Raw genomic sequence first — 27,709 nt, 5'->3', positions numbered from 1 at the left:
ATGGTGTGCAGCTCCACTGGATAGTGACCAAGTGGAACTGGAGTCGTTTGGGTTGTTGAGATGAAGTGCCAATCTAGTGATTTCCTTGGCAGCGTTGGCTGCATCTTTTATAAGAAAGCAAGTCTCCTGTGTCATCCTGCACTGGTCTGTGGAATAGTCTGGCAGTATTACATATCACAACAGAATGTGTGCCATAGAGTCCCATGAAAGGCTTCTCACCCACCTCTCCTGCCCATCAACTGGAGGGCAGAGTCAGCATCGAACTGAAAATAAATTTTATGTATTATTTGTAGTTGGATAAACTATATTTTAAAAAATTTCAACCATAAAACCAAAGACAACTCACATGTCAGTTCTGACAGAGGACAATGTGGTTTTATAATGTGCCCATGGTATCTGGGGTTTGTGAACTACAAGGCTCAATAACCTCAACACTGCTCCAGGGTTCTCCCAAGGCCTTTCAGGAGAGGCTAACTTTTGCCAAGGACCATAGATTCTGGAACTCTCTTTATTTGCATATTTTTAAACATGAAACTGCTTCTTAAACAATGCATCTGGGATCTATGGATATAGAATAAGGTAGACTCTGCTTTTTGGTCTTAACCTCCTTTTCTTCTAATACAGCAATTCTTCTTAATAAAATTTGTCATTGGGTATTTCTAATTCTATCAATAAAATGTTCACTGGAAAACCAGCAGTTAATTTTGATTTGGTTGGTGTTGGTTTAACAGCTCTAAATGTTTCAGAGGCAAATCTATTTGAATGATTACGAGAGAGAGAGAGAGAGAGAGAGAGAGAATGAGAATGAATGAATATGAATCCAGATATAGCAAAAGACATCAATGTCTACCCTGGAACACTGAGGCACAGAATGCCAGTGTGATTTCTTGTAAGGTGGCAGGATGGTGAGGGTGGGAGAGGGAGGAGGAGGAGAAGTAAGGAGAGGAGCAAGATGGGGACAGGAGAATGAGAAAGAAGCAGGGAAGGGTCAGAGAGGGGCCAAGACCAAGAGCTGACTTAACTGCTTGATACTGTATTTGCCCGCTTTGTTCCTTTCCTGTCACCAGTGCAGACAGGAGGAGTTATGCTCGACCAGCAGTAGCAGTCAGCTTTCTGTTGTCTTTCTGCCTCTAATTCTGCACCCTTTAAGCCCCATCTTTACGTGGCCCTTAAATAATAATCTCCAGTGCAAACGGCTGGCAAAACCTATTCTCTGCCTCCATTTCTCATCTTTGACCACAACCCTGCTTCCGCCACTTGGCTGAGAAGGGTTAAAGTGTCAAACTTGATGTAAAGTCTCACTGGTGTCCTGGAGCCTCTGTGGCTCCCAGTGAGCACCCTGACCCTAGGCGTCTTTCTGTGAAGGACCTGACCTCATGCTAATGGTTGGAGGGGTGAGGCCCTGCCCTCTAAGGAAGAGAGTTAGAGGGGAAATGCCATCTGCTTGTGTTTGTTTCTTCCTGGTTGTCCTAAAGACCTTTAATGATGAGGTGTTTGGCCCCATCATTCACAGCCAAAATTTCACACTCACATTTATAACTCCCAGGGAAGTATGCCATCTTCTGCAAGGGCTCTCTAGGTACTCTGCCAGGCACAATGAGCACAGCGAGATCATTGTCTATGTGCTGTAGACAGATTTATTTCATGGGTTTCTTATCTGTGTTCAATGGTAAAATTCATGCTGCTGGAAAGGCCCACAGGCACGTGCCCTTCCTGCTGGTGACCTCTCGATGTCCCTCCCCACTTCTTTCTCATTCTTCTGTCCCCTCACATCATAGAACACTTCTGTTCCGCCGACTGCTTGATTTCCATGAAGGTGGCCTGGGCCTTTTCTTTTATGGTGTCCAAGTCCATGTTCTGGAGATTCTGCAACTGCCCAAGAACAGAATCCTTATCTTCTTCCTCTTCTTGATCCTCATTTACCATCTTCCGGAGATCTTCAGGCAGATCCACATCCTCTCCAGCCATCTGGATTTGATTCTCATCCATTTCACTCTAGGTGAAAAATAAACACAGAAAGAAATATTCTAAAATTAACCACCTTGATAAATAATAAATAAATAAAATGTAAGAGCAGTAAGAGCATAAAGGTCTGCAGGGAGAAACCGTCTGCATGGCTGGATGGTCCCAGTGGTAGCCATTCTGTGGCAGGCCAGGGCTCCAGGTTGGAAGGTCCCACCCTCATGTACCTTGGCTTGACCAGAAACTTTTAGCCTGGTGGTTCTCAGACTGTGCTCTCTGGACAAGCAGCATTTGCATTATTTAGGAGCCTGTGAGAAACACAGTCCTCGGGCCACCACAGACCTGCTGGATCAGAAGTTCCTGCAGTGAGGCCTAGCAATCTGGGTGGTAAGAAGCCCTCTCCTCAATGCTGATACCCACCAAAGCCTGAATACTCGCTCTGACTCCTCCACTGGGTAGTTTTGCAAGTTCTGCTGAGAGAATAATCTAAATAAAATGTCCTCTGAGAAAGGGTCACACAGCCGATGTTCCCAGATGGTGGCTCTCAGATAATTTTTGGAAGTCAGGTTGTAAGAGGAGGCAAGCTGGGTTTCAGGGGCACAGAAAATCAAAAGGTGTCAGAAGAGCTAATGATGGAAAAGATTTATGTTAGGGTCCACCCCCATAGCTTGTGACCAGCCTTGCATCTGTTACCAAAGTTCATGTGATCACATAAAGATGAAATGATCATCTTGGTCCTAATCAGACCACAGTGATTTAAGAACGATTTCAGCACTGTGTTAGTCAGCTTTTTGTCACTGTGACCAAAATACCCCAAAAGAACGACTTAAAAGAGGAAAAGCTTATTTTGGCTCATGGTTCCAGAGGTTTAGTCCAGATTGGCCCAAGGTGAGGCAGAACATCATGGCAGAAGGGCATCTTGGAGAAAAGCAGCTCTGCTCATGGCAGCCAGGAAGCAGAGAGAGAAAGGGAAGAGGCCACAGGGAAGATGCACCCTGTCAGGGCACAGCCCAGTGACCCACCTCCTTTGGCCACACTGCACCTGCCTATAGTTACCACCTGGTCAGTCCATTCCAACTAGGATGGACTGATTAGGTTCCAGCTTTCACAATCTAATCATTCGCCTCCATTCATTTCTGCATGAACACAGGAGCTTTGTGGGGACATCGCATATCCAAGCCCATAATAAGCACCTGCTAAATGCCTAGGAAAAGTTCAAGCCAACTCCTAAGAGATGGGAACACCCCTTGTCTGGGTGCTGAGGAGAAATGATCAGAAAGATCATTTCTTTGTCTCTAGGTCCAAGTGGCATTCCTCATCAGTAAAGTGAGCTGAGATCTTTCCCTTATCTGTCACTCTATGGCTCTGAACTTCTCCAGATGATCCTTGGAGAAGTGGAGTCCAGCAGCCTTTCCCCAGAACTTCTTTTATTTGGTTCCCCAGCAGAGTGACAGCCATGCCTGACTCCAAAATGAGCTTGGAAGACAGATTCTTGACACAAAGGAGAAGAGTACCCTTGGAGAGATGGTCCTCACACAGGCCCTCCCTGAAGACCTCAGAGGAGAGCCACACCTTGCCTCAGCCTCTTGAACTTGGCTGGGGCCTCAGTCCCTCCAGCATTTAGAGGATTAATTAGTTTCTCGTCAAACTGCTGTGGGATTAATTAGTTAATCCCCAGGGGCTCTCAGCCAATCTTGCATTTCTATTTACTTCTTATTTACCCACACTCGGGGCTGCTTTCCTCATTGATCATCCTCTGGGCATTTCTGCAGGAGGAGTTAAAAATGCACATTTTACCCAGCCCTGAATTAGTTCATGCAGATGCAGGACATCTGCCCTGCACCCAAATCAAATGTAAATGATTTGAAAAGAATTCTCAGGAATCCTGGCTCCACTTCTCAGGTTGGAAGCAAGATCCATGCATTTGTCACCAGGCTCCACCCTGGCTGACTAATAGCTGTGGACCTGAAGGTTCAGGCAGCTAGAGGCCAGGGGGAAGGAAGTGCGCCAGCCGGCCCAGTGCCATGAAGACCCAGCCCGCTCTGCTTACGGGGGATGAGCTCTCCTGCTCCCACTCCCAGAGTGATCCTGCAGCCTCCAGAGAAGCCTCAGGATGGTTTCTTCCTCCACGGGGGACTTTGAAGTTTATTTTATCTTCGCGCCAAGGAAAGGTTGAGCATTGGGATCCTGCTTTATTTTGTAACTCAGAGAAGGGTTCTTGATCACCCCAACTTCTACCAAATGGTTCTCAGAGTAGGGTCTGGACCAGCAGCAGCAGCAGCACTGCCTGAGACCTTGCTAAAAATGCCCGTTCTTAAGCCCTACCCAGCCTTGCTGACTCAGAGACCAGGTGGGTGGAGCCTGACCCAGCAAGCCCTCCTGTGGTTCTGGTGCTGCTCTGGGGTTACATCTGCTGCTCTACAGTCCTTGGGGATGGGCTGCAGCAGATGCACCTTTCTGTCTCAGAGCCCAGCAGAGTTTTTGGCCTGGAGACATTGGTAGTACCTGTGTATGGAATGAGTTAGTGAGCCTATTGTCTGGCGGTGGGGGGGCTATAACAGTCTCAATACCATGCAAAGTCACAGGTGTGCTTTGCTGTAAAGAGTTCTGTCTTCATAGCTATGAGTTCATCTTTATCCTCCCACTGAGGTGGTGCTCTCTAGAGTTAAGGACATCGGCTTGACCGATTGCTGAGTGACAATGATAACTCCACTACTTCCCAGGCCACTTGGCCTGGACACCTTGCCCAACCTCTCTGAGCTTCATTTCCTTATCTATAAATTGGGGACTGTATTATATGCAGTAGAGTTGTGAAGGATCAATTAGATGATAATTGTGTTATTTAGAATCTTCATTGAACCCTCAACTAGTGGTGGCTATTCATAAAAATGATAAACCTCAGAGATAGCTGGATTTTGCTCTGGGTTGCCCTGCAGGGGGAGGTTAGACCCACATGAAGGCCTTGTTCTCTGCATCTGAGTTCCAGCCTAGCAATGACTCCCACCTTGGATCCCAAGCTTAATTCTCCTAGTAAGCCGGAAATCCATTCCCCTTCCAGCACTCCATCTCCAACTCCAGGAGGCAGCTAGTACTTGGCCCAAGCTCTGTTTTCCTCTGGTCAGGCCCACCCTGATATCCAAGGGTGGCAGAGCATGAGTACTGATAGAAGTCCCTTCTGGCAGATGACCTTTCCTCACTTTGCAAGGTCCCCAGCTCCATTCTTTACTCAGAAGGACCTTAGGACACTGGTCCACAGTCTCTGCCTCACTCTGACCAGCCTCTTAGTGCACACAGGAACATGGGCCCCCGAGGAGGTCCAGGATGCACTTAGGCAGGGCACATGGGGTTCTGAGCAGCCAGAATAGGCATGCCCCTTTGGCTTTGCAGATTCCCCACTTTTGTGTGAAGGAGTATGGCCAATGGGGGAGAGAGGGAGCCTATAAAGTGTGCCCCCAGATGTCCAGGTCTGAAGGCAGTGCTGGGTGCCTTCAGAGTTCTACGCTCTCTGTTGTTCTAGAAGCACCATGCTCCTGGCCCTCCATCTGCAGCATGGTTGTTCTAGGTGGTGATTCTAATTCACTGGTTCTGCTTAGGTCATAGCCTTTGCCATGGACACCTTTGGCTAAGAGTGAGACAACCAGATTGGGCCAGTGAGTGGCTAGAGAACCAAATGAAGGCTCCTGGCACCAAACCCAGGCTTCTGGCTTCATTAGCACTGGGTTCTAACTAACGGAGCTGGCCAGGGATCTAGGACTGACCAAGCATGTCTCATTTGTAAGAGTGGCATCCTCCCCAGACTCTTTCCCTGAAGGTGGCCTACAACAGGGGAAAGATCGTGAGATTTGACGTCAGAAAATCTGGGTTCCAGTACAAATCACTCACACACTGTGTGACCTTGGGCAAGCCACCTTACATGCCTGATGTCTAGTGGGAGGGCCACTTGGCACTTTGTTGAGCAGATTGAATAAGGCACACTGTGAAACGGCCCACAAGCCTTCAACCCTGTTCAAACAGTAGCTGTGCTTATTAATATTTCAGAGGGAAGGGAGCAGCTCCATGTACAGGTCCCTGCAGAAAAGATGTCTGGGATAGAGGAGGCCCGGACAGTGAACCAGAGAGTAAGAGAGCGTGGGCCTTTTCCAGAGAGCTGGGACAGAGCAAGCAATTAAGGAGCACAAACAGGGTTTATTGAGTGGGCACTGTGCAGCCTCGCTTCCGCCTTTCCTAATGAACCGCCCTGCTGGCAGGACCCTGTCTAGCACTCACACAATGAATGCCTTGTCTAGACTTTCTGCTGCCCATTGACAAATCTTAGGTGGGGGAGACCAGGAATATTTCAACACAGTCCACACTTCAAACACAAGCGCAGCTACAGCCAATGTCAATCAGCATCACTGGAAGCAGCTCCAGGGAGGGGCCCCGAGGCTGAGGACCTCAGGGAGGGAGTAAGCAGGCCTGTGAGTGACAGCCACATGGTCAGGGCACCGTGGATGATAGGCCAAATTATTTTCTTAGAGGTTCCTAGAGGGTCTCTTTGGAAGTCTTCTCACTTCTACAAATCCTATCAACTTGGGATACTGTTCAATACAGTTCAGAGCTAATTATTTTTATGCCAACTGCCAGAATCCATCTCAATCTCTCTCTCTTTCTCTCTCTCTCCTGATATTGGGATTGAACTCAGACATGCTCTACCACTGAGTTACATCCCAAGTCCTTTTTACAAATTTTTGGAGACAGGGTCTTGGTAAGTTGCCCAGACTGGCCTCAAACTTTTGATCCTTCTGCCTCAGCCTCTTAAGTCACTGGGATTATAGGTGTGTACCATTATACCTGGCTTTATTCTCTTATTTTAACCAGATATCATCTTTTGTTTGTTTGTTTGTTTGTTTGTACCAGGGATGGAACCCAGGGGTGCTTTACCACTGAGCTACATCCCCTGCTCTTTTTAAATATTTTATTTAGAGATAGGGTCTCACTGAGTTGCTTAGAGCCTCACTATATTGCTGAAGCGTGGCTTTGAACTTGGGATCCTCTGTCTCAACCTCCTGAGCTGCTGGGATTACAGGCATATGCCATTGAGCCTAACCAGACTTATTATTTTGATTGCCAGGGCTGAATACCCCATGACTTAAATAGCCTGTATTCTACTGTCCTTCCCCATGGCTGATCCCTGACCTTTAACCTTAGGGTTGGACCCTGGTTTTCAGTATTACTATTCCCTAGGTCTTGCTAAACTGACCTTCATCTTTTATCAGATATAAGATGTGGTGATAAATTATCTTAGATAGTTATATCTTCAAAAATTTGCATGTTCACTGCTTGATAGTCTAGTCAATTGGTATATAAGCAAATACCAGTGTGGTTGGTATTTGTGGTTAGATTTTGCTTTCCGTTTGCTCATTTATTTTTGGTGCACGGCACAGTAAGCAGCTGTGGGAGTGGAGTGGAGCTGATGTTCCATGCTTCTGGATTTGTGAGCTCAGTACCTTCAGCAGTCACTTGTCATCCCAAGTCACTTCTCTGTGTCTGGTGCTGCCCAGGTGAATGTACTGTGTGCTTGGCCCAGGACTGGAGCTTGCCGGCTGCTCCTTCTGCTACCCCCCCCCCCTACTGCTGTTCTTTCTTCTAGCTATTTAGAGAGCCCTGGGCACACCAGAGTAGGACAGATGTGGGTTTGTCTTTTCAAATAGTGGGTGTCATTTTTTCATGTTGATTTCAAGGTGCATGTGCAAGGCCCTACATAGAACGACAATTTCTAGATACCAGCTCTGTACACCTTACAAGAGCTTCTTTCACTATCAGGACTCAAGAAGTTCCTAGAGGTCACTTTCCACAGCAACTCTCATTTACAGGCCTCTCATTTAAGATGAGATACTTATGTCATTCCCCTTGCTAGAAATGTCATTTCCCTTGTTAACCCAGCTTGGCTGCCAGGATGTCCTTGCAGGAAAATGTGGCCTGTGGGGGCAGGCTGACTTGGAGTGAATCCTGCTCTGCCCCTTAGAGGCTGTATAATCTTGAGAAAATGCTTTCCCTCTCTGAGCTGGCATTCTCATTTGTGAAGGGGAAGTGGTCTCTACCTACCTTACAGGGTGGCCAGGGAACATGCATCGAAACCTGCTTTACTAGTGTCACATGACGCCTTTATCTGTCCCCATGTCCCTCTGCTCTTTCAAGGGCCTGAGTAGGAGGAGCAAATAGATCTGGGGCAGGGTGAGGAGGGGAAGGAAGACAAGGGGGACCTCTCATGGCCTCCCTGCCATCAGAAACAGCTGTGGGAAGCAGGAGGGCTCAGAGTCTCAGAACCTGCTGGGCAGGGCCAAGAGCGTCTAATCTGAAGGAGTCAGGCAAAGATGGTCCAAGAATCATCTTTACTAATTCTTTAAGAGGCAAATTTTAAATTCAATTCTAATGGAGATTTCAATGTGATACTTTTAAAGACAGCTCTACTGAGAGAGATCCTTGTGCATTCATCTTGGTAATGAACGGATGCTCTTGATACAGCAGACAAACACCAGGTGTAACAAATCATATGGCTCCGCAGGGGCACAACATTGTTCTTCAGGGACTGACCTAGATTGACAATTCTGTTAATAGGATTAGGGTTCATTGTGGAAATGTTTTCTCTTATTAATTTGGCTTGACTTACATATACATTTTGAATTGGCTGGGGACAGGGCCCATTTGCTTTTAGAGAGAATCTTGTGGCTTTGTTTAAAACATACAACTTACTGCTTTTGAAGAAATATGACATTTTAATTATGATATAAACTTAGTGTTTTATACAAAATTGTTATGTCCAATCCAGACTTGTTCTTTAACTCTTAAGGCAGATTAATTCTTTCTGCTGTTTTTGATATGTCATTCTTTGGTTATGTTTTCTGTTTTTCTTTTCTTTCCCAAAATAACATTTATTCATTCAGCAAACTGTGTGTGTGTGTGTGTGTGTGTGTGTGTGTGTGCACCTGAACTTCTATACACCAGGTCCCATGATAGGCACTGAGGACAAATGTGTCAAGGAGCACATAGTGGGTGACTATTCAAGGTCATAAGATAAAGGAGCCATGCCCAAAGGTGTAATGGGGATTCAGGGAAGGGTGACCCAGTCCAGTGTTAGGTGGGGGAAGGGAGGCCATGGAAGGTTCTGGAAGAAGTGGCACTAAATCAAAATCTTATAAAAAGAAAAGGACCCCGAGGAGCAGAATAGAGGGACAGGCAAGGAGGGGCATGAGGTGAAGCTGGGGAGATCAGAGCTGCATCATGGTGTGCAGGTCAGAGTGTGGGTTTAAAAAGTCACAGCAAGCCTTCCCCACCCCACAAAAAATACACAAACAAACAAGCAAAAACCAGGGAGGGAACAGGATCAGATCTGCATTTTGGAACATTCATGCAGCTGTTCTGCAGTTCTGAGGCTCAAAATAGAAATTCTACACAAAGTTGCTACTGTCACAGAGGTGAGAAATGACAAGGCTCGCAACTTGGGGGTGAACCAAGAGCTGTCTAGGAGGTCACTGAGGGTGACTTGGTGATTTCCTGGGTGTGAGGCTGGAGCAGAGTGGGAAGAGCTGAGGTGACTTCCAGTTACCAGCTTGAGGCTGGGTGACTGAGAAGCCATCAATGGAGGTGGAACCTATAGTAGGTGCCATTGGAGGGAGATGATGAACCACTGTGTTTTGGATGAAGTGTCCAGGTAAGGCTAGATGCAGCAATGACAGGGAGAAGATGTGGGCTGGAGATACAAATTTGAGAGCCATCAACATGCAGGTGTAGCAGATGACAGAAGCCAGATGCAGCTACCCAGGGAGAATGTGCAGACCTGAGTGAGCTCACCAAGGGAGCACCGTGGGACATTCCAAAATTTGGGGGTATACTGGGTAACCCACAAAGAAGGCAAAGAACAAAGAGTATGAGAAGCAGAAGAATATGCCCAGAACAGGGGGCTTCAAGGAGGAAGGGATCTTGGATGCTAGACAAAGCAAAGAGACTAAGAGAAAATGAGAGAACATCAACTATGTTTAGACAAAAGGAAGAAAGCTCCTGCAGAGGGGGAACGGGGCTTCAAGGAAAGATACTGAGAAAGGCAAGTTCACTGAGAAAGTGCTGCTTGTTTGCTTCAGCTGGGAGAGGTGTGCCCTCCTTTATAAAGCAGAGGCCAGTAGAGGAGAAGCTGGAGGTGTCTGGGATCTCAAACTAACTAATGGGGAATCTTGGGTTACCTTAGTCCTCTCAAGTCCTCCAATGGCCTAACATTAAGAACTAGAGGAAACTGATGTGGGCTGGGCGTGTGTATATGAACATCATAACAGCTGATACAGATGTGTAAATATACATACGCACTGCAGATTACTGCAGCTTGATTATGGTGCCTATTTAGATACTTATCTGATGACTGCAATTAACAGAGGCCATCAACAGACATGGTACAGTCATCAACAATTAACAAAAAGCCCGGGACTACAGACCTTTCACTGTCTAGGCCCCCATTGCTCCTTTTTGAAGAGTTCAAGTTTGCTTTCCCCAGTTAGCAGTAGAGTGAAACTCTCTTACATAGGAAACACCAGCCAAATAATTTCTTTAGAAAATACTGTTCTAATTCCAAAATGTGACATAGTTATCCTCATTAGACCTGACAGCTCCTGGGAAGACAGATTCTCAAATCTGCTCCCCGTTGGGCCTTGGTAAAGGGAAGGGTCCAGAACTGACTCCTGTTGTTATGTAACCACTGTGGAGGTGACCCTGGGGAATTATAAATGAGGTGCCCAGGGTCATCCCTCATTAGCTGACGACCTGTTGAATTTATCCAGTTCACTGTGAACTGTTACTAGTACTGCTATCACTGCTTACCCAGTATGGATTTTGAAACATGCCACAGGGCTATGGATTCTGCAAACCTCTCATGGAGGGGAAAGTTATTAGGTGCCTGCTGGAATCCTGGTGACCATTACACCATTTTCTTTATTAGACTGTGTTCAGTTCTAAGGTCTGCCACCAGGTATGAGACACTGCAGAGGGACTGTGGGAATAGAGACCAAAAAAAAAAAAAAAAAAAAATGCTGGACAAGGATTAAGGAGGCTTGAGTCCCTTTAGACCCTGTAAGTCTTGTGACCTTCAGCAAGGGTCTGAATTTACATGATATTTTTATGCATTGAGTATGCTCCTATGGCATGTGCTTTCCTGAATGTAAGAAACAGATCTAATAAAAAAGAGAGATAATCAGACATTGGTGTCAAGGAGTCAAATACTGTGGATATCCAGGAACCCAAATCTGTTCTAGGAAAAGGATTTAGAGAGCCAGGGAGAAGCAATGGATGGCATGTCCCTGAGATGACCCCAGAGGGGATCCATGTAAGGGCTCAGGATTCTGTTGTCCTGTTTTCAACCTAATAGTTTCTTCCTGGTCCAGACCCGCATCACCCTCCCTGGGCTGCAGCAGACCTTCTTCCCATCCTCCCTCTAATTCCTTAGGTTTGGAGGAGCCTGAGCTTGCTCCCTCACAGCCACAGTGAGCAGACAGACACCTCGCAGTCCAGGGCCTGTGGCTCCTGTATGGACCATCTACAGATCTCCGATTCTGATTCTCACTACCATTTTCTGGGGACATCCCAAAGGCCCCCTGGAAGGGGCTTTGCAGTGCAATACCCAGCATGGCCTTCCAGGCCTGGGAGGTGACTGTGTCCTCAGAGTCTTCACTCCCCCAGTTTTCTCCACTCAAAGCTAAATATTCCAATCCAATTCATTTCAAAACACCATCCTAGTTTCTGGGGAGACAGTTACACTGTTTTTTTCTAGGGCTGTCTCCCGGTATACCATGGGAGGATCCAAAAGTCAGGGTATAGTCCTTAATTACGAAAAAATAGAAATTGAAAAGAAGAAAACTCGCCTCCAGAGATTCGATTCTGCTCCTCCCTGGTCCTGTTGTGACCCCGCAGTCTGGGTTCTGCCCGAGAGGCCAGCGCGTCCTCCTGCTGACTTGGGTGTCCGCAGTGCCGGGGACCACCAGGGGGCGCCGGGCGCCAGGAACTGGTCCCCACGCAGGCGACCTGGGTATAGTCCGCCAAGCTCACGCCAGGATGCAGCTGACCCCGGCGCTGTTCTGAGCAGACAGGGAGCCGCGGCCCTGGCGCTGATCTCGGCCAGAGAAACGCTGACCCCACAGCCTCTTCCTCCTGAGATGGGCTACTGAAGGCCCGCGGCACCCAGAGACTCCTTAGTGGGTGGGGATGCGAGCGTGTGGAAAGGGAGCACGTGACAGGCGACAGCGGGAGAGGCAGAGAAGGATCTCAAGGATGGGGCGGAACTGCATGCGCAGGGTGGTGCGTGGAGGAAGCTAGCCAGATACGGTGATGACTGAGCGGAATATGATCTTTATTTTATTTATTTTTTAAAAAATTGTTTAGTTTCTATGAAGTATTGTTTTTACAGATAACTAGGTTGGATTAGAATTCCCACGTACTTCATGAAAAGCAGGCCACTGTAATATTAGAATTTTCTGAACATTTCACACCATAGGTGAATTCTTGAAACATTATGTATAGAATGGAGTTTACAAAATGCAACATAATATCAGGATGCCTAAGGGGGCCCCCAACTGAAAGGAAACTTGGCAGTGAAGAATGAGGTGTAGATGCTAGTGAGTAAAATTCTGATTGGAATTTAGGCAGCCAATTGTGGGTCTCTGGGAAAAGCATCAGACAAGGAGCAGAAGGAAAAGGCTGCTTCCCTGGCTGCTAGGGGTAGGACTCGGTGACATTTCCCTGAAGCAGGGGGTACAGGTGGCCCCTGGTGGTCCCCGGCCAAAGACATTTTACACTTAGGCTATTTTACACCAAATAGACTCCAAAACTGCCCCAAAATGTTGGGAACAACTCAAAATTTAAGAGCAGGACACCTTGGGAGCCGTTTCCCTAAAACATACTGATAATGGTAATAAAATTTATTCTGTCAAGAATTATGCAATTTGCTATGAGATAGATAAGATATGGAATTTTAATAGCAATTTTACTTTTAATATATTTCAAATGCAGGAGGCAGATTTTCTTTCATGGTTGAAATAAGGCTTCATGGTTCCCAACACGTGTGCTGTACTTCTCACATGGAAACCAGGCTGAGTCAGATATATGAAAAGGAATGACAATTTAGAGCCAAACCATGGTCTCATATTGAAAAAAAAGTCTCCATTATTAGGTTCTTCTCTTGAGACACCAAGTAGAACAGGGATTTACTAAATCTGGAGAGGAGAGAGAAACAACTCCTACTATGAACAGGATTTCACCTTATGAATTACCTCTCTGGCAAATAACGGTGGCAAGAAAAGACACAGTCAGTTAAATGAAAGGTAAATAAATGAAGTCCATCGGATGGAAATGATGCTTCCTAAGGTCCTATCACCCAGCAGGGTACAGAAGAGACATATGTCCTCTTGCACATATAGTGTGCAACTACTACCATTATCCACTGGATTCAATCTTCCTGTCTCAGTGCCAGAGTTCTAAAAGCAAAGATTCCATGGCCTGGAACTTGTGACCCTCTTGCCTCAGACTCCTGAGCATCTGGGATTACAGGTGTGTGTCATAGTGCCCAAAGACTTGGATTCTTGAGGTTTGGGGGTCTCAAATTATTGCATCAATTATACACAAAAGTGTGCTTACCTCAGCTCCTCAAGACCCCTGACTGTTACTATCAAGAAAAGAGAACTTTTTGTGCACAGAGATCATAACAGCAATAGTAGAGCTGTCATCTCCTTGGTATTTATCCAAAAGACCTAAAATCAGCATACTATATAGGGCTACAGGAACAACAGTGTTGATAGCAGCACAATCCACAATAACCAAGTTATGGAATCAGCCCAGGTGCCCATAACAGATGAATGGATAAAGAAAATGTGGTGTGTGAATATATGCCAATGGAGTTTTATTCGGTTGTAAAGAAGAATAGAATTATGGCATTTGCTGGATGATGGTACTGAAGAACATCATGCTTAGTGAAATGAACCAGACTCGGAAATCCAAAGCTTAATGTTTTCTCTCATATGTGAAAGCTAGTGCAAAATAAAGGGGGGAAAAAGTGGATGGGGGGGCATGTCCCATGAAAATAGAAGGGAGATGAAGGGGGTAGAGGGGAAGACAGGAGAGATGGGAAATTGGAGGAACTAAATAATGAAATTGACCAAATTATGCTATGCACACATATGAATATACCACAGTGAATCCCACTCTCATGTATATCTATAAAGCACCAGTTTAAAAAGAATACAATACGGAGAAGAAAGACAGAGTAGAAAAGGGGAACAGGAGAGTGGGGAGGGGAGTGAAAGAGAAAGTGCTGGGAAGTGAAATGGAGCATATTATATTCCATGCACCTGTGATTATGTTGAAGTGGACCCCAACACTATGTACAACTATAATTCACTAATAAAAACCTTAAGAAAAAAGAGCCCTTGTTGGATGCAGTGGCATACACTTGTAATCTCAGATACTTGGAAGACTGTGGAGGAGGATTACAAGTTCAAAGACAGCTTCAGCAATATAGCAAGGCCCTGTCTCAAAATAAGAGCCAGGTGTGGTGGCACACACCTGTAATCCTAGCAGCTCAGGAGCCTGAGGCAGGAGGATTTCGAGTTCAAAGCCAGCATCAAGAACTTAGTAGGGCCCTATCTCTAAGTAAAATATAAAAAAAGGGCTGAGGATGTGGTTCTGTGGTTAAGCACCCCGGGGTTCAATCCCTTGTACCAAAAAAATAAATAAAATTAAAAATTTAAAAAGTGAAAAAAGGAGGTTAGAAACCTCTGAGTCCAATCCCTGACAATAAATAAATAAATTAATTAATAATAGCCCTTTATATTATCTCAAAAAGGCTTTACCTATGAGGTTAGGCATTATTGCCCTCACTCTACAGATGAGAAAACTGAATAAAATTATGGCATTTTCTGAATGATTATGTCATTTGATGGCTTTTTAAAAAAGCTGTCTGAAGTTTCACCATGTCCCAGTGGCAGAGCCAGAGTTGAAACTCATTTTCTTTAGATCTGCACAGAAGGGTCACAGGACATTTGTCACAATTGTCAAAAACAAAGTCTCAAAAAGCCCAATCTTAGTGAAAGATGCATGCCTGGCTGATCTAGTGAGCGTGTGTGTGTGTGTGTGTGTGTGTGTGTGTGAGAGAGAGAGAGAGAGAGACACACACACACACACACACACACACACACACAGATTTTCATTGATTCCTGCTTTATCCTAAACAAGATGTGTGCTTTAATCAGAAGGAGCCAAGTGGGAAGTAGGGTCCTTGGTTCAGCAGCATGAATCTGACTCAGGCTTCTTCTTAGGGCAGGTCACATTGCCAGCCAGTAATATCACAGGGATTTCAGGAAATGCACTGGGCAATTACAATGGAAAGAGCACTGTTGAGCAGTACATCCTTCTTCCAAAATGCACGCACAGTGGGAAAAGTAGCAAAGCTGTAAGGAGGAAGGGAGGGAAAAGCAAGCCTTCTTCCCAAATTATTGGTTGCATGTGGAAATGAGTTTAAATCGGAAGTGAGTTTCCCTTGTCCCACCAAGAGCACAAGCTGTGTTCCTTAGGGTCTTAGGGACCAACCTATCTCCCAAGAGAAGATCTATCTGAGCCATATCCCATCCATGTCAGTGCAACCTCTTCCCACCAGTATTCCACCTGCACACTCCACCAGAGCTTCCGGACAGTCGTCCTTCCAGCCAGCACTGAGATGGAGAAGATAGTGCTAGGTGACAATTGTCACTACTGTGTCATCTCCACCAATAAGCAATTGTTTGTCTCTCTAAAGCAGAGGCAGAGTATTATGGAAGTAAGACCCTGGGCCGTGGACTCTGCCTTTCCCTGCTGGCTGACATATGGCAGGCGACACTTCCTTGCTTTGTGCCTGTTACAGTAAGATGGAGATGCTAATGGGACCTAAATGAATTACTTAGTGCCTGACATCTAGAAAGAGATCAACAATATCAGCTATGGCTGCTATCCCCATGTGTATTTCTGTTTACAATTTCTGTATTCTTCAGATACATTCACATAAAAATGTCATCCACAGGTATTGATTTCATTTTTCTTTAGTGGAAATGAAATTTTATAGAGTTTAAATAACTGGAGTCCTGTTTTGATGAACTTGTAGTTTAATGCTGCTTTTACTATATCAAGCTTGTAAATTAAGATATTTATATATATATATATTTTTTTTTTCATGAATTCATGCTGATATTCACATCTTTGCTGATAATCGGAGATTCCTAATTAAGAGATGTCGAGGTGTCCCTGTGCTGAGTGTCTTACCTTTGGGAGCCTGTACTTTTCCCTGAGGTGGACTCTCAGGCACGCCCTCTCTGCCTTTTTTTGTGTAAACGCCGCATCTCTTTCCATCCTAAAAGTTAAAGAATAGGATAAAGGATCATAAGGACACAAGAGCTCAGGACATTTTAGCCATTGCTCAGAGGAGCTGGACCCTGAGACCCCGGAGTCCCCACTGCTGGCAGACTCCAGGAAACGTGGGTTTTCCCCCCTGCACCCCCTAATGTCTACCCCTCTTATTCTACTGCCATCACTTAGTACAGCCCACTAAGTCCCCAAGACAGCTTGGGTCTGGGAATCTCTTTGTGATGTAAACCCAGAGAGGGGCAGGTGACAATTTTTAATGTGTGATTGCTCAGGGCCTTCATGGCCCAGACCCAGGAGTCTCAGACTGGCCTGTCAAGAAGGTAGCTATTTGGGTCTGATCCTAGTCCTATGTGTGAGACTCTCTGGAGTCTGGAGAAGCTACATTTCTAATAAGCCCCTTGAGTGATTCTAAGGTAAGTCAAAACAGGGATGTCCTATCTAGGATGAGGACATCCTTTAGAGGCCATGACCTTTGGTGATGTAATATAAAACTATTTCCCATCACTAATACCCACTCTAGGCCCCAACTGTTAGAAAGAGATATCCCCAAATAAAATAGGTTAGATTTCTGTAATGCCAGACTGGTATACTGCCCTACAGATGACCTAATTGGACCCTTTCTTATGGTTAGAAATGGACTCCCTTGCTTATGATGAGCCAGTCAAAAAGCAGAGACCTTTGGGGACATGTGCAAAGCTTGCAAGAACCCTGCCTTCCTGGTGGCTCACAGAAGTGCATTTTTGGTGGGCAAATTTATACATCTGATGCTGCTCTCTGGCTGCATTGGGTTGGACCAACTTGGGTAAATGAAATCTCTTTGAGAATTTGGGTTTGGGACTGAGAAAGACAGAGACTTGAAGAGTGGCTATAACTGTAACAGATGAACTTAAAGGACATTAGCTGCCATTTTCCTTGTGGTGTGGGTGCTAGAGGGAGCACTGGAAAGGGAGATGACTGCTGAGAAAAAAAAAAATGGCAATGTGGTGATAGAAGCAAAAGCAAGAGATGGAAAGAGTGGCCCTGGCTTCTCAGCAGCCTCTGGTTCCTGGTTGAGGTCAAGTGAGGCCTGGATGGATTTCTGTTCCTGGGCTTGGTGAAGGACATCAGTAACCAAAATTACATATTTATTTACAGTTTCTTTTTCTTTATTTTGAAGTGAAATTTGCATACGATTCCATGCACAAATCTTAAGCATACAATGGAATGATGCTACTACACCTGTGCATCTTCAGGCCCTTACCAAGATCTAAAATGTTACTCCTTTAAATGATAAAAAATGATAAAAAATCTTCATTTTTTTTTCTCTTCTAGAACTTCATATAAACAGAACCACATACTTCATGTCCTTCTGTGCAGTGTTTCCATCCCTCAGCATAAAGAGCTTCCAGATTCATCCATGTCTATTTATTAGTAGCGTGTCCCCTTTTATTGCTGAGTAGTATTCTGTGTACAAATACCATGGTTTATTCATTTCTTCTGTTGTATATACTAGACTTATTTCCCATTTTGGTGAATGAAGCTGCTATGAACATGTTTGAACAAGTATTTTTGTTCTTTTCATTTCTCCTAGGCATGGAATTGTTGGGTTGATGTGTAATTTAGTTGAGGATGTTTAATCTTATAAGAAATAAACCTTTTTCCAAAGTGTTAATACTGTTTTATATCTCTTTAAGCAGAATAAAAGTTCTGGTGGTTTCACATTTTGGCCAATATTTTATATTTCGGGTCTTTTTAATTTTAGTCATTATGGTGTATACGTACTGGTGATCTCCTGTGATTTTAATTTTTTGAATTTCCATGATGACTAATGATATTAAGGAGTTTATTCCCCATTACTAATTGGTGATGTGTATATATATTTGTAAAGAACTGTTCTTTTAGGCATTTTTTCCTTTTATTATTAAGTTGTTAAGAGTTCTTCATACATCCTAGATCCTAGTTCTTAGTTAGGCATATGTTTTGTAAATATTTTCTCTTAGTCTGTGATTTGGCTATTTTTTTTTCCTCCTCTTTTTTCTGGGTACCAGGGATTGAACTCAAGGGTGCTTAACCACAAAGCCACATTCCCAGCCTTTTTTATGTTTTATTTTGAGACAGGGTATCACTAAGTTGCTTAGAGCCTCACTAAATTGCTGAGGCTGACTTTGAACTTGTGATCCTCCTGCCTCAACCTTCCCAGCCACAGGGATTACAAGTATGTGCCATCATGTCCAGACCTATTAATTTTCTTAATGTCTTCTCATGTGCAAATACTTAATTTTAAGAGGGCCTAATGTATCATTTAAGAATTTTGTGGTTATTGCTTTCTGGGTCATGAGAAAGAAACCTTCGCCTATTTCCAAGTCTCAAAAATATTCACATTTGTTTTCTCTAAAAGCTTTATAATTTCAGCTTCTATGTTTAGGTGATAATGCATATCAGACTAATTTGTGTACAGTGTGAAGTAAGGGTCCAAGCTAAATGTTTTTTAGTTGTTTCAGCACCATTTATTGAAATGACTTTCTTCTTTATTATTTTGGCATCTTTGTTGAAAATCAAATAACTATATAAGTTTACTGTCTATCTGAATACCATACAGACTGGGATTCCAGTTTCTGAATCACTGAGAAAAGCTGCATTCTGTTTATAGTCTCATGGAGCTCATCTTCCCAAACAGAGTATAAATTTCTGCAAAGGAAAACCCACATCTTCCATTTTGGTATCCTTCTCACAGTGCCCAGTCTGGAGTGGAGGCTCCAAATGATAACTAAAGAAATCTAAGTTCAGGGTCAAGTTGTAAATGGTACCAGAGCAAGTATTGAACCATTGCTAAGTAAAGGAACACTCCTGCCTAGCCGAGAAAAGTGGAGGGATAAACACACTCTCGTTTTTCTTTTCAAGGATTTCTTTTCTAAATCTTCTCTTTAAGTATTGACTGGTTTTGAGACCAATGGTCAAAGGAGAAACATCCTAAAAAGCATGGAGCAATACATGGAGCATACATCTCGTTTTTCTTTTCAAGGATTTCTTTTCTAAATCTTCTCTTTAAGTATTGACTGGTTGTGAGACCAATGGTCAAAGGAGAAGCATCCTAAAAAGCATGGAGCAATACATGGGGGGACTAGGATGTATCTGCTGGCTTTGTAGGGAAAATGGAGCTGGGTACTCACTTCTCCAGTTGTTGGGGAAGACACACAGGAAAAGAAAACCGAAGGTGCTATATTGTTAAGTTGTTTTTTGTTTACAATTAATAGAAGTTGACCCTACCTTTCTAAAACAATGAGGACAGGTTAGGAGGCCTTCATTTCCTAACTTTCATTAGGCTTATGATAGACCACACTGTCTATAAGCTCTCTCCCCATTTAACTTGTGGCTAGTAGGCATTTTGGAAGGCTACTTCTTTCTATCATATTCTAGGTGGTGAAGCTCTTAACGCTCAGGCCAGTGGTGGGCGGGAGGTCCTCCCTCTCGCCACAGGGAAGCAGCTGCCCTGCTGTCTTACCACCATTCCTTAAATTGGGTGACTACATAAATGTTTAATATTCTCATGCACACACAAAAATCTAAGCCGTTGACAAATAAGCCCATGTCTACTGACTGCTGCCCATACCATTTGGCAACTTTGAGCTTTGATCTATTCATATGTCAAGTTAAGGAAAACTAGGGCATTCGTTAATCAAATGGATGCCATCTCTGTGGCCAGATGTATTGCTGGGGCATATTAAATGATACTTTGTGTAATCAGATAGACAGTCTAAATTACTGACCATTTTCATTAGCCCATTTGAACTGAGACTGAATGATTTTATTATTCAATTTCTTCATTATACTTGATTTTCTTTTATACATTTTATACGCAAAGCTGACCACTACTCAAAGAACGTAGCTTCTTTTGTCCAAGTGGTGCCATCAATACCAGTTTTGCTGTTGCAACTACTTTTTCTTTTTCTTTTAAACTGATTTTAATTTATTGTAGAGCAATGATGCATTCTAGGGAGCCTTTATAAGCTTTCAGAATAAACAATAGATGAGGTTTCCATTAGCTGTAGGCTTTGTACTTTCTTAGTTTTCTCCAGGTCGTTAACCTTTTCACCTATAATCATCTTAGCAATAGGACTTAGGCAACTATTATGTAATTGGTCATCCTCCTCCTACCAAGTAAAAAGTTTTCAAATTGTGAGAATTCAGACTTTATTCCTAGAAGAGGACCTTAAAGATTGCTAGCAAAATAGCCACGGTATCAAAAAAAAGAAGTGCTTTTCTTCTGTAACATATGATGAACATTTAACCTCCAGATTGATTCTTTGATTTTTAGCTGATTATTAAAAGACTCTTAAATTAATTCCATTTTAAACAAATCACACATAGATTATACTTATTTAAGGATGTTTTCATCCTTAAACTATAGGTGACATTCCCAATCCATAATACCCAACCAAAATGTTACTGATATTTTTATATTTTAGTCTCATTGCATTTATATAGCCAGGAGAACGCTCTCATTGTTAGAGTTATAGGGCTAAAATACTTGGTGACAAAGCTATCATGATATCTGTAATTTACTTTAGAATATTTATTTAATCTATAAGCAAACATGGCAAAATGTTAACTATTGCCTTATATTATTGATATATGTGAGTATTCCTCATACTATTCTACTTTTCTGTAATTCAGAATCTTCCAAATAATATAATAATATAATCCAAAAATATATGCATAGTCTTTGATAAGTCACATCTTATGATGTAATCATCATGTTGTACTTTCTGGGCCTTTTAATGCAAGATCAAGAAAGCTGCTCTGGACGTTCTTTAAGGGATAAAGTCTGAATTCTCACTATTTGAAAACTTTGTACTTGGTAGGAGGATGAATTTCAGAAAGATCACAAAGATAGACTCATCAATGTATATTTGAAGAATTAAACTAAGGCCAATAAAACATGCCTGGACCATACAGTGTTAAGATGCATTAGGAATGGCATATTGTTCATTTCATATTTTTCACTGCAAGTAGTGGCTGCACACAGTAGTTGCTGATGCTAAGGACTAAGGAATGGTCCATTTTGTGGATCAAACATTCCCCAGGTTAGAGGTCAATGGTCAAAGGAGAAGCATCCTAAAAAGCATGGAGCAATGCATGGGGGGACCAGGATGTATCTGCTGGCTTTGTAGGGAAAATGGAGCTGGGTACTCACTTCTCCTCAATCACTTGCTTCTGATATTCCTCATACTCCTCTCTGGTCATCCCGTGAGCTGCTGCTGGGTCCGATGCGCCTCCTTCTTCTTTCTGTTCTTCAGACCCACCACCAAATCCTAAATTCTTTACCTGGCTACTTATCATATTTTTCACCATGAAAGCCATTGTCTCTGTCCTAGAAAAAGAAAGCTAAACCTCAGACAAAGCTCAAAAAAACAAAACCGACGAAATGAACCCAAACCCAAACCTAGATATCCTCAGCGACAACAACACGTTTAGGAGCACAGGATTTTGCACAGCCTCCTCTGCTCAAGGGCATCAGGCGGGGAAGAGTGGTTTGCCAGATGTAAGCTGGATTAGAGTGGGGACCGCCTTAGTGTACAGGCAGATGGCTCCGATTACTAAAGCCACAGTTAGGGTCAGATGCCATCGACTCCCTTCTGATTGATACACTCAGCTCATTTCATGAGGAAGAAACCTGCACTTCTCAGCCTCTCTCTCCCTGTTTTAAAATTTTACATTATTATTACCATTATTATTTTTGCAGTCCTGAGATTGAACCTAAGTTCTTGCTTATGCTAGGAAAGTGCTCTACCACTCAGCTATATCCCGGCCCTGGAACTTCAAATTATAAATGTAGCAGGGTTCCATTGAGAGTCCTGTCTTGATTACATTAATCAGAGCTGATTATATAGCTGTTGTGGGATTTCCAAATTCTAGCCCTTAAACACAACATTGTCATTGAAACCTGAGTCCATTGAGGCTCAAATCCTGAATACTTCATTAAGCAAAATAATTGTTTTGGTCCATATTTTATCTCACTGAACTCTATGCAAAGGTTTGCTTTTTGGTTTCCTTGAGTTTTGCATTGTTTCAGTGGTGACTGTGTCCCACACATAAATACACTACTGAGGCAAATGATCTAAAGGACCAACTGTGGTCCTTAGTCCACACTGGATGATTGCTTAGTCTTCTGCATGGGAGCTACTCCCATCTGGAAAGGTCATGTTTGATACCTCCAAGACTCTAATCTAGAGGGAAGAACACATGTGAGCTGAGTCACCAATATGCTCAGGGTCACTTTCCCCCTAGTGTAGAGTTCACCTCCTGGGAGCTCTAGCCAAGCTCACCGATGTACCTCGGTACAAACTTAACATGTCCCAGATTCTCTCTGGCTGTGGTTTTCTTCAGGTCAAGGTGAGAATTGAGGATGGTTAAGTCTTTAGTCACGTTTCTAGTTAAAGCATTCCAGGAGGGACAGTGGAGGGAGGGAAGAACTACAACCTATTTGTAAGCTCTACTCATTATTTCTCAGAAGTCACAGCCCTTCTGAAGAGATGACCATCCCTCAGGTTGTATGGTATCATTTAATTTGGATTTTTGCCCAAAATGTTTGCTTTGTATTTTTAAGGTCTGCTTTCTCTTTGACTCATCTTTTACTAATCTGTTTTGAAATGCTGCTAAAATGCCTCAATATGAAAAATGAGCAAGAATAATCTATGGTGAAATAAAGACTTTTCATTTTTATTGATTTCATTGCTTGCTCTCTACCCATTCCATTAGAATGAAAGCTCCATGAGATGCAGATAGTTTTGTTCACTTTTATGTACCCATCTCTGAGAATCATGCTCTGCATGTAATAAAGTGGTTGATATGAATCTTGGGGGGAATGAATGAATAATGTGATTAGGTCTAATGACTTATTTTTTAAGCTATTCACTATTTTTTTTTTTTTTTTGGCACGGGTGGGTGGGGGGATTGAACTCAGGACACTCAACCACTGTGCCACATCCTCAGCCCTATTTTGTATTTTATTTAGAGACAGGGTCTCACTGTTCTGAGTTACTTAGCTCCTTGCCTTTGCTGAGGTTGGCTTTGAACTCAAGGTCTTCCTGCCTCAGCCTCCAGAGCTGCTGCGATTACAGGCATGCACCACAGTGCCCAACAGCAATTCACTTTTAACAGCAGTACTCAAGATACTACCTGGCAGAGTAGGGGGCACCTGGAGTGTTACCTTTAGTAGGTATGTACCCTTGGTGCTTTATAAGTCAAGCCACAGGGGTCACTGCCTTCTTTGCTGGCTGCCAGAATAAGACTGCTAGCTACAGTTTAAAAAAATCATTTCTCATCCCGATTTAATGGATCACCTTTGTAAACAGTGATTAGTTGTGACTTAATGCATCTGGGAAAATGTGATAGCATCTGACCCAGAGAATTTACTAGAGAAGCAATAATCCCATTAGTGGAACAGAATTTTAGAAAGATATCACATTCAAACATCACAAATCCACTTAGGTCCTTCTGTTATGATTTTTCTTTTCACATTTAAGCTTAATTCTGTTTCTGTAATTAAGGTTGGTTTGTGGTCTCATTTCGTTTTTGATCTTCTCTGAGGAAATCATGGCCAGTAGATTGTCCTGGCTCAGTTGCCACACCCTCTTAGTGGATGGCACAAGAGCACCTCAGGTGAAACCATGCAGCTAACCTTCATAAAAAGTCAGCAGAACTGGCAGGGAAAAAAGGTCACCAAGTGCTAAGTGTAGAGGTGAATTAAAGATGCAACCACTGGGATAGATTCTTGATCTCTGTTCTAACTGGGACAAGAGGTAATATTAGGAATTACAAGAACCATGATGAAAACCAAGAGCAAATTAAACATGTAGTTTTAATGAGAATGACTGCCAACTGGAGAAATGTTAGTTGTTCTTGTTTTATATTATAGATACTTTATACATAATTAGTGAGCTATATTGAAATGACAGGCCAAATAGCATGGGTCTTTTCATTTCTATAGAGCTAGTCAATATTTTTGTGGACACAAACCCACAGTTATACACCAGCTATGCAAAGAGATTTCTCAATCACTACAGGAAATTTTTTTAATTGAATCACAGGACCTAAAGATCCTTTTATGAACCATCCTGAACAGCTGTAATCAGATAGGTTGTAAGACCATTTGGAATGCTATGGGTGCCCAGCACATCTTAACTCTCTCTCTCTCTCTCAAAATGACCATTTTTAGGAAATGCATCTCAAGTTGACCCTTCTAATCTTCTAGTAATATTCATTAATATTATACTGACATTGTTTTGAGATCCCTAAAGCATTTATCTGGTCAATACTTTTGTGACTAGTCTATTTCAGCTCATACTATCACTTCTTGTTGGGGTAATAATTGTATTCTATTCTGTATCCTGTCACAGAACTTCCATGCAGGTAGAGAGTGGTAAGCTGGTATAAAGTTGGTGGTTGTTATTCTCAGCAGGACAGGCTGGTCTCCAGGATCTGGTTAAACTTCCGTGTTGGTACCACATGGAAGGGAAGATGGGCTGGGAACCAAAGACTAATTTCCTAATATTGTTGACATAGTGGGTCGACCAGTTTGACCTGAGCTATGCCCATGCTTGGAGTGCAGGTATACTTGGCAAATTGTAGCAACTGTGGGGTGCCTTGCTTAGACTGTTTGCAAAGAAGCACTAAGGAGGCCCTTAGAAGCAGATATCAGAGCTTGTCTCACAAAGTGTTCTATCTCATAGGCATGACATTTTGAAAATATTCTCTTTTACTCAGGTTTATCCTGAACAAGGGCCATGAACTCCTTATAGCTATTCCTGTAAAGATGAACCTATAATTAAAAGTGAACAACTGTTCTGAGAACCCTGGCACGGGGCCCTCATATTACTGCTTTTGTACTTTCTTGGCAGAAAGTAACGTACAGATGGAAGAAAGGCATTCTTCATTTGTCCACAAACCATCTGTAGTAGTATTTTGTGCTAACAAACTACTGGTGATAGTCTTGTGCTAGCTTGTCCAGGTAATGGGCTGTCCAGATATCTGGATAAATGTTATTTCAGGTGTGCCTGTGAGGGTGTTTATGGAAGAGATTAGCATTTGAATTGGTGGACTAGGTAAAAACAGATGACCCTTCCTAATGTGGGTGGGCATTAATCTTTTTGGTGAAGGCTTAAACATGCCCGAGAAAGCTTGAATTTTCTCTCTGCTTGACTCCTTGAACTGGGACATTGATATTCAGCTGCCCACAGCACTCTTGGTTCTCAGGCATTCAGACTTGGATAAAATCTATACCATTAGCTCTCTGGTTCTCAGGTCTTTGAACTACACCACTGGCTTCTTGGGTCTCCCAATTGCAGATGGCAGATCATGGGGCTTAGCCTCCATAATCACGAGACAATTCCTTAGTATGTGTGTATTTTTTATATATATATAAAATGTTTTACAAAAGTTTAACACACAAACACAAATTGGTCCTGCCTTTCTGGAGACCCATATGGCTAACACCGACCTATATGGCTGGCTCCTGGAAGCCTACATTACCTCTGTGGGCATGGCAGCCATGAGGTGCCTGATCAGACTGCAGAGTGGCTGCAGTGCATGGGAGGAGGGTGTAATTATGCCCAAGAGCAGCAATGGGAGCTAGTATGATGGAACTTGGCAGAAATGGTGCTGCTGCTGAGCTAACATGGCAGCAATGGCAGAGCCCAGAAAAATGAGTAGTGATGGCCAGCAAAGGGGCATACAGCCATCAGGGGCAGCAGGACCCAGTGGAAACAAAAGGGGTTCAGAGGAAAAGAGAGAAGAAAGAACAAAGGCATGTAGTAGCTAACCAGGCAGCTGGCTGGACATGCAAGGATCTGAGAAACTTAACAACTCTTAACACTGTTGAGGACTGTTCCCTTGTCAACAACTCACGAGCAGGCAGAGAAAGAGCCAAAGGCTTACGGTGCAGTGCTCCGAGTTCAATCCCATAAAATAATAATAGCTGACATTTATTGGGCACAGGCATCCTGTTTGCAGGTTCTGTTTTGGTGCTGTTACAATTCTATCTTACAACTCAAAAAATTGAGGCATGGTTATTAGTAGAGGAAAGGGGAAAGGGGAGGGAGAAGAGGGAAAGGCTAAGTACTGAGGACTGAATTAGAGCAAATTATATTCCATGCTTGTATAATTATGTCAAAATGAACTCTTAATATTGTGTAACTAAAATGAACTAATAAAAAATAAATTGAGATATGGAGCTGTCCTGACCCCAAGTTTCCTGGTTATTTTCACTTGGAAAGTTGCATCAAATTCCAGGCCCCAAATGGAGCTCAACTTCTTCCCTTACCTCAACTCCCACCCGTTTTCCTGGGCTCCTTATTTTAGGGCATGGTACCATCCATCCAATTCCTTGAGCAAGAAACAAAATCTTGCATTCTTCCTTCTCATTGCTTCCCCTATCAATCATCATTAGATGCCTGCTATGGTCTGAATGTTTTGTGTTGCTCCAAAATCCATATTTTGAAATTCTAACCCCCAAGTAATATATGGGGGTGGGCTTCGGAGGTGATTGGGCCATGGGGTGGAGTCCTCATGAACCAGACTAGTGCCTTTATTAAAGAGGCCCAAGCAAGGTCCTTTGCCCCTTCTGCCATCTGAGGACATAGCAAAAAGACAGCCATCAACAAAGCAAGTCATCAGGACACCAAACTTGCCACTTTGATCTTGGACTTCCCCATCTTCTACAACTGTAGAAATACATTTCTGTTGCTCATGAGCTACTTAATTTATGATATCTTGTTATAGCATCCTGTATGGACTAAGACAATGCTATTATTATTATTTTTCCTTGTACTGGGGATTGAACTCAGAGGCACTTGACCACTGAGCCACATTCCCAGCCTTATTTTGTATTTTATTTAGAGACAGGGTCTCACTGAGTTGCTTAGCGCCTTGCTTTTGCTGAGGCTGGCTTTGAACTTGTGATCCTCCTGCTTCAGCCTCCTAAGCTGCTGGAATTAAAGGCATGCACCACCATGCCTGGCTTATTAGTTTTATCTCTACTATTGCCATAATTTTACTACTTTCCAGTTTTCACTGTCTTGGCCTCTTATCAAGCCACCATTTTCCACAGGGAGCAAGTTTCCCTCCAATCTATTCTCCACGAAGCAACCAACTGCAACGTTTGAAATGCAAACATCCTTTACTTAAAACTTTCGTGGCATCTCACTACCTTTTGGTAACAGCTAACAGCCTACAGCTTTGCAATCCAATCATCAATTTCTCCTTTATTTTCTGGCGTAACAGGATTGATTATAGGTTCTCAAATAAACAACACTGCTTCTTAACTCCTGGCTTAGTTCACATCACTGTGTCTGCCTAGCGTAGGTTC

General features: G+C 43.3%; 1 protein-coding gene across 1 annotated transcript; it reads right to left on the bottom strand.

The window, feature by feature from the left end:
• Positions 1–1,767: 1,767 nt before the first annotated feature.
• Positions 1,768–21,705, bottom strand: Cplx4 (complexin 4). The gene is made up of 3 exons (XM_076837289.1): positions 21,539–21,705; positions 16,264–16,351; positions 1,768–1,995 (listed from the first exon to the last, which is right to left on the bottom strand). Exons 1-3 carry the CDS (start codon positions 21,703–21,705, stop codon positions 1,768–1,770), a joined length of 483 nt encoding a protein of 160 aa, XP_076693404.1.
• Between the last annotated feature and the right edge of the window lie 6,004 nt (positions 21,706–27,709).

The sequence above is a fragment of the Callospermophilus lateralis genome, chromosome 17 (assembly GCF_048772815.1).
Source record: "Callospermophilus lateralis isolate mCalLat2 chromosome 17, mCalLat2.hap1, whole genome shotgun sequence".
Lineage (NCBI taxonomy): Eukaryota > Metazoa > Chordata > Mammalia > Rodentia > Sciuridae > Callospermophilus > Callospermophilus lateralis.
Note: the sequence above shows the minus strand (reverse complement) of the source record. Positions and strands in the feature narration are given on the sequence as shown.

Coding starts and splice junctions, on each gene's coding strand:
- Cplx4 (XM_076837289.1), bottom strand. CDS start 21,705: ATGGCTTTCATGGTGAAAAATATGATAAGTAGCCAGGTAAAGAATTTA. Junction 16,352..21,538: donor AAGCAAGTGATTGAGGAGAA/GTGAGTACCCAG, acceptor TTTAACTTTTAG/GATGGAAAGAGATGCGGCGT. Junction 1,996..16,263: donor AAAAGTACAGGCTCCCAAAG/GTAAGACACTCA, acceptor TTTTTCACCTAG/AGTGAAATGGATGAGAATCA.